This window comes from Colobus angolensis, unplaced genomic scaffold (genome assembly GCF_000951035.1).
Source record: "Colobus angolensis palliatus isolate OR3802 unplaced genomic scaffold, Cang.pa_1.0 Scaffold36, whole genome shotgun sequence".
NCBI classification, from domain to species: domain Eukaryota; kingdom Metazoa; phylum Chordata; class Mammalia; order Primates; family Cercopithecidae; genus Colobus; species Colobus angolensis.
In genome coordinates, this window is record NW_012116932.1 from 2,939,018 (window position 1) to 2,949,402 (window position 10,385).

General features: G+C 47.1%; 1 protein-coding gene across 2 annotated transcripts in view; it reads left to right on the plus strand.

Moving 5' to 3' along the window:
- The window catches only part of LOC105519772 (cytochrome P450 4F12), a 48,324-nt gene that overhangs the window by 29,542 nt on the left and 8,397 nt on the right, over positions 1-10,385 (plus strand). For both annotated transcript variants that reach the window (XM_011953238.1, XM_011953237.1), the window contains exons 3-9: positions 477-621; positions 2,459-2,512; positions 2,606-2,733; positions 4,613-4,734; positions 5,701-5,971; positions 7,047-7,113; positions 7,299-7,428. In XM_011953238.1, coding sequence (XP_011808628.1) covers positions 477-621; positions 2,459-2,512; positions 2,606-2,733; positions 4,613-4,734; positions 5,701-5,971; positions 7,047-7,113; positions 7,299-7,428 — 917 coding nt within the window. The remainder of the gene's footprint in view (positions 1-476; positions 622-2,458; positions 2,513-2,605; positions 2,734-4,612; positions 4,735-5,700; positions 5,972-7,046; positions 7,114-7,298; positions 7,429-10,385) is intronic.

Here is a 10,385-nt window from a genome sequence, read left to right on the forward strand (position 1 = left end):
CTCTCCTCACTCACTCATTCCTCTCCTCACTCACTCATTCCTCTATCCACTCATTCATTCCTCTCCTCATTCACTGATTCCTCTCCTCACTCACTCATTCCTTTCCTAACTCACTCATTCATCTGCTCACTCACTCATTCCTCTCCTCACTCACTCATTCCTCTCCTCACTCACTCATTCCTCTACCTACTCACTCATTCTTCTCCTCACTCACTCATTCCTCTCCTCACTCACTCATTCCTCTACCCACTCACTCATTCCTCTCCTTACTCACTCATTCCTCTCCTCACTCACTGATTCCTCTGCACCTACTATTTCCATCCTATTTACCTTCAAATGCTAATGTCTTCTCAAACACCCTCACAGACACACACAGCAATAATGTTTGACTGGCTACCTGGGCATCCCTTAGCCCGGTCGAGTGGACACCTAGAATTAACCATCACAGCAGTTGACGGCCCCCTGACTTGTTTCAGATCACTCCTACAGAGGAGGGCTTGAAGAACTTGACCCAGCTGTCGGCCACCTATTCCCACGGGTTTATGATATGGATGGGTCCCATCATCCCCTTCATCGTTTTATGCCACCCTGACACCATCCGGTCTATCACCAATGCCTCAGGTACCCATGCAGAGCTTGTGGTGGTGGGTGCAAAGCCAAGCCTCTGCGTGGTCCCTGCAGTACCCAGGCCCCTCCTTGAGCATTCATGCCCATCACTGAGACATCCATCTCAATGTCTTCTCCCTCCATTGCCATCTGCTCCCTGCCTTGGTGTTCTGGGCACAATTGGGGCCCAAGACGCCTCAATTCAGGGCCCTTTCTTGAAGGAACCCCCATGCTTGAGGAGACGGGTCTAGACAGAGACATTTCCAGCTTCATGGGATCAGGAATGGGCAAGAGAGAGATGGGTGTGATACCCCAGAGAACTGGGAGTCTGATGAGGCAGGCTGGAATGTTTCCTGGAGGAGGAGTTGTTGGAGCTGAATCTGGACAAATGAGTAGGATTTTTTTCTAAGTGTGTGGCAGGATGGTGCAGTGGGCTTCATCGGTATTTGGGGGCCCAGCAGTCCTGGCACCAGCCTTGTCCATCCCTCAGCCCAGAGCAGTAGGAGGACTTGTGGCTGGCAGAGAATCTGAGCTGTTATTTATGTGACGTCCACCTATGATGGGTCTGTTCCTTCTACCTCATCCTGTCACTCATCCACCCTACGTTCACTGCTCTCCTCCTGCAAGCTTCAGGATTCTCCAATAGGAGAACCCACTCCAGCTGCTTGATCTTCCCTTGCTCTCTGCTCTTCTCATCCTTGGACACACCAGGCTCAACAAGGGAAGGGGCAGTATCCCACAGAAACTATGGCTCTGACCCCAAAATCCTTAGTGACTCTGTGCAGGTCACCAGCTCACTGGCTGCTGAGGTCTCTTTCAGTTGTGAGTGATGGAAACTTAGCTTTGTGTGCTCTAAGCAAATAAAGAGAATCAAAATGGTGTAAAGTCCAGGGACAGTGGTCTTCAGGCATGCCTGAATCCAGGTGTCAATGAACATCATCAGGAATCTGTCTCCTTTTCTTAATTTCACCATTTCTCTGCATCAATTTTTCTTTTAAGGCAGCCTTTCTCTTATGGTGTCAACCATGGGTCCCAGCAGCTTAGTTCTTGTCAGAAAGCTCACCTTTCCCCCAGGGGTCCCATAAATAGCCTATAGTTTCAATATTATAGCTGGTTATATCTTTTCTGTTTAACCTGGGATTGTGTGGAGAAGTCATCATGTGTGTGGCTCAGCTTTGGCCAAGGACACTTGGGGCATGTCAGAGACTTTCTGGCTCTTCTCTGACATGTGATTTGAAATTGTCTTTTCTCCTCCTTGTCATCTCTTCGCCATGTTTGTAGCTTGTCCAAGGTCTGGGAGCTAGGGTCTCTTTGGAATTGTCAGAGTCATTATTTTAGTCTTCCTGAGCCAGATTTCGAAATCCATTCCTATCATGCTTGAAGAAAGCCTTGGTTACACCTGGGACATGTCTGGAACATTTAAGAAATCATATTTAAACCCTATCTGGGGCCTGTCTGTGGGGTACACAGAGGTCATGTCAGACTATCTCAGGTCCATGTCAGGAGATAACAGAGAGTGCTGGGGCAGACAGGGTGTCCTGGGCTCCTTTAAAGGTATTTTGTAGAGTGTGGAGCTGTGCTCAGTTGTTGCAGAACATGGTGGGACATATAGGAGCCATGTCAAGGCGTGCTGGGCTGTGCTATGCCCCGTTAGGTTGTGTCATAGCTTTACTGTGCTGTTGCAGCCTGGGCTGGTCCTTCTTCCTCTATCCTCCCTTCGTCTTTTGCCCTTGGCCCCTTTCTCGCTATGCTTGGCATGGAGTGGGGAAAGTGCTGGTAGGGAGCCTTGCCCTACACCTGAAGCTCCTCTCTTGCCCTCTACATGGCCCCTCATGATCCTCATTCATGCCAGCTGCCATTGCACCCAAGGATGATCTCTTCATCAGGTTTCTGAAGCCCTGGCTGGGTGAGTACCTGCACATGAAAGGGGTTGGGGATGACCTTGGGCAGGGGTGGGGAAGGTGCTGCTCTTGCCCACTGTCCTTGGCTGCCCTACTAGGAGAAGGGATACTGCTGAGGGATGGTGACAAATGGAGCCACCACCGTCGGATGCTGACACCAGCCTTCCATTTCAACATCCTGAAGCCCTATATAAAGATCTTCAACAAGAGTGCGACCATCATGCTTGTGAGTCCCTTGAACTCTGGGTCCCAGCTGGAGTCTTGGGGTGGAGGAACAATGGACAGATCTGGTCTGGAATTCTGGCTCTTCTGGATGACATTGGGCCATTGCTCTTCCTTTCTGAACCTTGGTTTCCTCATCTGTAAAATGGGGAGGATAATCCCTACTTAAAAGGTCGTTTACTTGGCACAAGTAGGTTCTCAGAAGGTGTCAATTTCTGTGTTTTTCTCACAGAATCCCTGTAAACTCAAGAGAGTAAAAGTAAAGATTGCGTAGTAGTCATTGCTGAGTACAAATCACTTCAGAACACACTGGCTTAGAGCAAAAAGGGTTTACGATTTCTAACGAGTCTGTGAGACAGCTGGCCAGTTCTTCTGGATGTGGAAGGGATCACTCTTGGCACATGAGAAGCTGTGGGTCCGGTGGGCAGCTTTGTTGATCCTGGCTTAGTTCATTCACATGTTTGGGGCTTCACTAGCTTCAGACTGATCTGGGATGGCCTCAGCTGTGACACCTGGACTTCCCCATGTGATTCTCTGCCTCCAGAAGGCATCTTGTTTCTCACATGGCAGAGACTGTGTTCCGAGAAACTGAGAGGAGGCTGCAATGTCTGTGGACATTGTCTCTGCAATGCTTCAAAGTTCAACCAGGTTTGGGTCTATTAGAGTTACTACGTCATCATTTCACCACACTGTATTGGCCAAAGAAAGTCAAAAGTCCAGTACAGACTCAAAGGGGTGTAAAACAGAATGCATCTCTTAATGGGAGTTGCTGAAAAATTACTATGCAAAGGGTGTGAATACAGGGAGAAGTGAAGAATTGGGGGTCAGGATTTTGTGAAGTGTCTAGGACTTTTTAAAATACGCAAGCTGATAAGTTGGCTTGTTACCGTTTCATGGATTCTAACACAAGACACAAGACTTCTGGGTCAGAGACAAAGGGTAGTTGATTACTCATGGCACAATAAGTGACATGTACTTCTTGTTGGTTTGTATCCTTTTTCTGAGTCAACCTAAATTCCATGGGGGTGACACTGGTGGGCCTCTATAGTAGTCTGCTCATGCAGTACATTGTATGACAGACAATGGGCATTAGGCTTAGGGAATCTGCTTTAATAGTGGCAGATACAAGCCTGATACTGGTCCAGGGAGAGTCACTACCTTGTCTCTCCAGGTTGTTTTCTGCAAACACAACTCTGAGAAATGACTCAAGTAAGAACATAATGGTCTTGCATTGGTGGCATACCCAGCAAGGACGCTCAGAGCTGATGAAGAAGTGCCTCTTCCAACATAGGGATATTTTTGAAATGAATTTATTGCAATGGAGATGAATAAAGCAAACATTTACTGGGCACTCATCATATGCCTGAAAAAATGTCACGTCCCAATGCCAGGATATAAGTTGTCTAATTTAATTTTAATAACCCTGTTAGGTTATGGTTATTTTTGTTCTATTGTAGATGATGAACTGAGGGCCAGAGAGATTAGAGAGCTGGATACAGTTCAACCAGTCAGGAAGGGAGCTAGGAGTGGTGGAGCAGAGATTCTATCCTGGTAGATCTGGCCCCAAAGCAGATCATCTTGATCTTTATTGAATATTTCACAGGTGGGACCTAGAGGAGTGCACTAGGTTGACCAAGGGCACACAGAGCATAGGAGAGAGAGTTGAAACTTGAATGCTGGTTTCTTGACTCCAAGCCATGGGTCTTCATCTCCTAATACTAACAGCTTCTGCTCCCATCCAAGTCTGGTTCTTGCTGGCAATGGGTTCCTGGGGCAGAGAAACAGTGAGCTGATTGAGGGAGAGTCCTTTCTGATTCTTGGGGCTAGGGAGGAGCACAAATGAGGCGGGGCCCAGCTCTAGCTCTCTTCCCTTCTCTGGCCAGGACAAGTGGCAGCACCTGGCCTCAGAGGGCAGCAGTCGTCTGGACATGTTTGAGCACATCAGCCTGATGACCTTGGACAGTCTGCAGAAATGCACCTTCAGCTTTGACAGCCATTGTCAGGAGTGAGTTCCTTCCCAGGGCCTGGGATGTGAATGCATGGACCAAAGGGAGTAAGTTGGGAAGGGAGGAATGAGCAAAGTAACCAGAAGTACCTTTCTGGAGGATTTGTATCATAGCTGTGCTTTGAAGGTCGAGGAAGAGAAGAAAGTGTTGTCTTTCCAGGTAGGTAGAAATATTTGGGCAAAAGCAAGAAGGTTAGGATGAGCCAAGCATGTGCAAGAGACAGTAGAAACGAGGTTGTGGAAGTAGGGACTAGATATTAAGGACACTGAAAATCAGGAAAAGTGGTATGAAGTTTTAAAGAGATTTCCGGAGAGCTTTTGTAATTTCAGCTGATGATGAATGTGGTAAGAGTTGAGCTGTATGGGAAACTGATAGCCCGCCACCACGTCCAGGTAATTTCTGTATTTTTAGTAGAGAGGGGGTTCGCCATGTTGTCCAGGCTGGTCTCGAATTCCTGACCTCAGGAGATCTGCCCTCTTTGGCCTCAGAAAGTGTTGGGATTACAGGCGTAAGCCACTGTGCCTGGCTGCTCCTTCTTTCTTACATGGTGAAAGAGAGAGAGGGAGAAAGAGAGAAGAGAGAGAGTTGGTTATTGGGGCGGGGGGAGGGTAGCTGGAGCAGGGATGAATTGGAAGAGGATGAAGTCTGAGTTGTGTGGACACTTTTGGTAAGGAAAATGATCAGTACTGGATACTGGGTGAGAGAGAAAGGAGAGAAACATGGTGTCCAAGTTGTACTCTAGGTGCCTAGATGCATGGAGACACTCTCTCAGATATGAGATGCAGGGAGAGAAGACGGTCTGGAGAGTCAATCTCATGACTGATATCCACCATGTACCTCTAGGACCATCTGTTTCTAGATACTCAGTTTCCTGATGGGAGGTAGCTCCTGGCTGCTGGTGGGAGGTGTTCCTGGGGCTTTGCATGTGTTACACTGTTGCCTCCCTTTCTGCCCTCGGCCTGCAGGAGGCCCAGTGAATATATTGCCACCATCTTGGAGCTCAGTGCCCTTGTAGAGAAAAGAAGCCAGCGTATCTTCCAGCACGTGGACTTTCTGTATTACCTCACCCAAGACGGGCGGCGCTTCCGCAGGGCCTGCCGCCTGGTGCATGACTTCACAGACGCCGTCATCCAGGAGCGGCGCTGCACCCTCCCCACTCAGGGTATTGATGATTTCCTCAAGGACAAAGCCAAGTCCAAGACTCTGGATTTCATTGATGTGCTTCTGCTGAGCAAGGTGGGTTTCTCTATGATCTGAATTTAAGTGAGAGAATGGAGCTTGATGTCAAATATCAGGTGAAATAAATTGGTCCTGATCCAAAGGGCACTGGGAGCCATGGAAGATGCTTGAGAAATGGAAGGTCACAGATAGGTTTTAGCGATGACTTTATTGCATGCAGCTCATGGGGCACTGCTAATTTTGAAACTGTGAACAGCCTGATATTTTACTTAACTTACAAGTTAATGTGTTAGTCTTTCACATTTTTATGTATATCTATATGTTTATGTCTACGTCTATATCTATGATGACAGATGCACCAAACCCCTGGATCATAGCAGCCCATTAGCTATTTACAGCAATAACATCAGACAGAGTAGGATTGTAGTGCTGGTTCCCCATTCCTAGGGCAACACAATGTTTTTTACCTGTAAATGCACAAGACTTTGCACCATAGGAGAGGGGCCCCCACATGATGAGTCTTATATCTTATATAGGACTGCTAGCTCATATGTTCCTTCTTTCTTGCAGGGTGAAAGTTGAGAGAGAGAGAGAGACAGAGAAAGAGAGAGAAAGAGAGAGAGAGAGAGAGAATGCTTTGTTCTGGAGTATAAATTACTCCTTTCCTATGAGATGGCAATTTCTATAGTTTTATAACCCAAATATCTTCTGGAAAGATAAGACTCTCTGAGTTTACCACTCTAGAATGTGAGCAAATATTTTTGGAGCAATACATAATTTCTAACCTCCAAGGCAAATTGCCATTCAAATATCCTGTACCCCAGGTTGCCAGTATCTTTTTCTCTGAAAGTCTGTATTATGCAGAAAAAGAAAACATTTGAGAGCCATTGATTCCTGCCACCAGGGTCCAAAGAGGAGACAAAGAAGCTGGGGGAAGCCCTCGGAGTTGGGGCTCTGGTGATGGTGAACAAGAGAGATTTAGGCGTGCAGAGTGGATTTGAGTTTCCTTAAGAAGATCAGAGCTTCAGAGATCATCTCAAGTTAGACTCTGAAGTCTCAGAGATAGTATAATTTGTGTGTGTGTGTGTGTGTGTGTGTGTGTGTGTGTGTTTGTGTCTTGCTTTCTCTTCAGGATGAAGACGGGAAGGCGTTGTCCGATGAGGATATAAGAGCAGAGGCTGACACCTTCATGTTTGCAGGTGAGGGTCCCAGTGTGGGACTACAGTGGGGACAGAGGTCCCTCTATCTCAGGATCTGGGTGGGTGGACCCTGGATCACTCCATTCTGCCCATCTTCCCCCTCCCTCCATCCTCCTGAGGGCCTCAATATCTGGGCGCTGTCCACCCTCTCGTGCTGAAGTCAAGCTTACCTGGCTGCTCCTCAGGCCATGACACCACGGCCAGTGGTCTCTCCTGGGTCCTGTACAACCTTGCGAGGCACCCAGAGTACCAGGAGCGCTGCCGACAGGAGGTGCAAGAGCTTCTGAAGGACCGCGATCCTAAAGAGATTGAATGGTGAGTGCAGGTTCTTCTGGCCTGTTCCTGAGCCCATCATTCTGCTCCCCAAGTGAGGAGAGGTGGAGGAGTTATTCTGTTGATTCTTCCACTATTGTGTAGTGGGTATAAAAGCAGAAGACCACAGGCAGGGCTTGACACCCAGCCTGGCTGTCAGGGGAAAGGTTGCAGGCCTTTAGGACCGAAAGACCCAGGCTGCTGAGAGAATTGGTGACAGTATGTGAGGGCAGATAATGCCATTTTGCACATGTTCAGCAAATGAACTTCCCCTCCACTCTCTTTCTTTTCTCCCAGAAATATCATTTTTTTCGAACATCCTCACTTCTTGAATGTTTGCTCAGGTGGCGAGGGGGAAGTTGTTTTTGTCAATTCTTCCATTATTGCTTAGCAGTACTAGGAGTAGAGCCCAGAGACAGAACTTGGTATCTAGCTTGGCTAGCAGGGGAAAATTTTCAGGCTTTTGGGACAGAGAGTCCTAGCCTGCTGAGAGAACTAGTGACAATATGTGAAGGCAGACGATGACACCTAGACACGTTCAATCAATGAATTTTACCTTCACTTCTTTCCTGTTTTCTCTGAATTAGCATTTTTTTGAACATCTTTACTTCCTGAAAGTTTGCTCTTTTGTTCACTAATTCCTACCCTCCAGTCTAGTCCAGGGAGTTGTAAGGAAGACCTGGGGGTAAAAGTCATGTATCTTTGTCTAGTACACCTGCATCATTCATCCATTCAGTCTTCATTCAGCAAACTCTTCCATACACATTTCCAATGCCACTTCTGTTCCCAGCACCTTTCTGTGCTCTGGAGACCTGGAAAGAACCCTGCCTATGGATGTGTCTTCCAGGTACTCCCAGCCTAGCGGGAACAGTCCCAGTGAAAGACATTCCCAGTCCACATAGGCAAGGATAGAGTTGAGAGCAAGAGAAGCATGGCTCGAGTACAGAAAGTGTTTCAAGCCAGATGTGTAGGCTGTCGCACGTGATACCAAGTACCAAGGAGGCTGAAGTGGGAGAATCACTTGAGGTCAAGTTTAAGATCAACCTGGACAATACAGAAAGAACCCATTTCTAAAAAAGTAAAAAACCAAAATAATAAAGTGCAACTGAAACCCTGAATAATGATCAGTAGATGTTTGGATGCTGTAGTACTCTTGGTGAAAAAGACAACCTGGGCAAAAATGCAGAAAGGGGGAGTGGGAGAGAGGGAGAAGAGGGAAAGAGAGGTTTGTGCATTGGGGGAAGGAGATGATCATAAAGGGAGAAAGAAGTAAGAGGGAAGGAAAGTGAGGGAGAGCAAGATAAAGAGAGGAGGGAAGACAGAAGAAGACAGAGAGAGAATGAGAGAGGAAGGAACTGAGTTATGATGAGATAATAACCATGGCAGTGAAAGCAGAGTCCGGCTGTGGAAGGCATGGGAAAATGGTAATGGCTTCCATTTTAACCCAAAGGCAATGGGGAGCCGTAACAAGTGGTTCAGCAGGGGAGTGACAGGTCATATCTGGGCACCAGAAAAATCTTTTCAGGGCTACTGTGGATAGAGGACCAGCTGTAGAATGAAGTCCCAGTGAAGACATTCTGGGACCTGAGCCAGGCCAGAGGCTGGGGATGGAGAGGAGGCAATGGATTGGACAGGTGTTTTGGAGGCAGTGTCTTCCCATCCAAGCCTTTGCTCAGCACAGCAGTCTTAAAAGGTGGCAAAACTTTTTGTGCTTTTAAAAACCAAAATATCAAGAAATATTGTGCACTTTGTAAAAAAACAATGTGCCCAAAAATTTATAAAAATGAGCTTCCTTCTTAAGTCTCACCCTAGCAGTTTCTACCATCAATGGTTTTGTGTGTGTCCCTCCAGAAAATGGCTATCCTGATTCCCACATTACATGAACACACACTCTTTGTATACAAATAAGAGCGTATAAAATAGACATAGTATTTTTTCCCACGATGGTGGATTGGAGGCAAGGTCAGTGTGCCTCTCCCATGTGAAATGACAGAATAGTGTGTAGAGATTCACACTGTGGACTTTCTTTTCCCAAGAAACAACACGGGGACTTAACAGGAAAACCAAAAGAACCCACAGGTCCTTCAATAGAAGCTGCAGGCTGCATCCTACTCTGTAAGACAGGTGAAAACCTGTAAATCCACAGAGGGTGAGAGGGGGAGAGACTGCCTCGAGGATACACATCTTCACTGAGGAATCTGAAATTCCAGACCACAGGGGAAGGCCTTAACTCTACCCAGGGCTTGAACTGATTTAAGGAGTGGTGAGAAATATAAAAGTAGAAGCAGCAGTAGGAAGTGCCTTTCAGGCATTTCCAATCTCCAGCATGGACTGAGGAAAGCCATTCCTTATTGTATCTCACAGGGGGCCTTGGGGAAGTCAGACAACTAGCTCAGGCAGGGGTCACAGGTTGAACGAAATGACCAACTGAGTTTCTTGATAAAACCTCGAGTGGCAATGAACTCCCTTGAACAGAACCTGGAAGGCAAGCAGGAAGTGTGCTGTAGACAGGAGTTCAGGAGCTGGGTGCCTGGCCTTGGACACGGACAAAAAAGGGCGTGGCCTGAAAGCATTGCTATTTCTGTGGAAAAAGCTTATGGCCTGGGGCAAATCTTAGTTCTGTTCACAGGCTACCTGGATCTAAATCCAGTGCTATGAGTGGAACACTGCAGGTGTGAGACCCACCTTGTGCCAACTGCATGGGAGCTGGATGAGGCTTACTGCCACCTGCTACTCTCCACTCCTTTGGCAAACTCCTCTGTGAGGCAGAGGCAGTTATACTCACCTCTGGAAAATTACCGCAGTGACCTGAGAACAAGAACGGCCTTCTGACTCTCACAGGGCAAAACAAACAAACAAAAAAATAGTTGCAAAAAAACAAAACAAAACAAAAAAACCTAGGGATGTACTTAACCAAGGAGGTTAAAGCTCTCTACAATGAGAACTACAAAGCAGTGCTG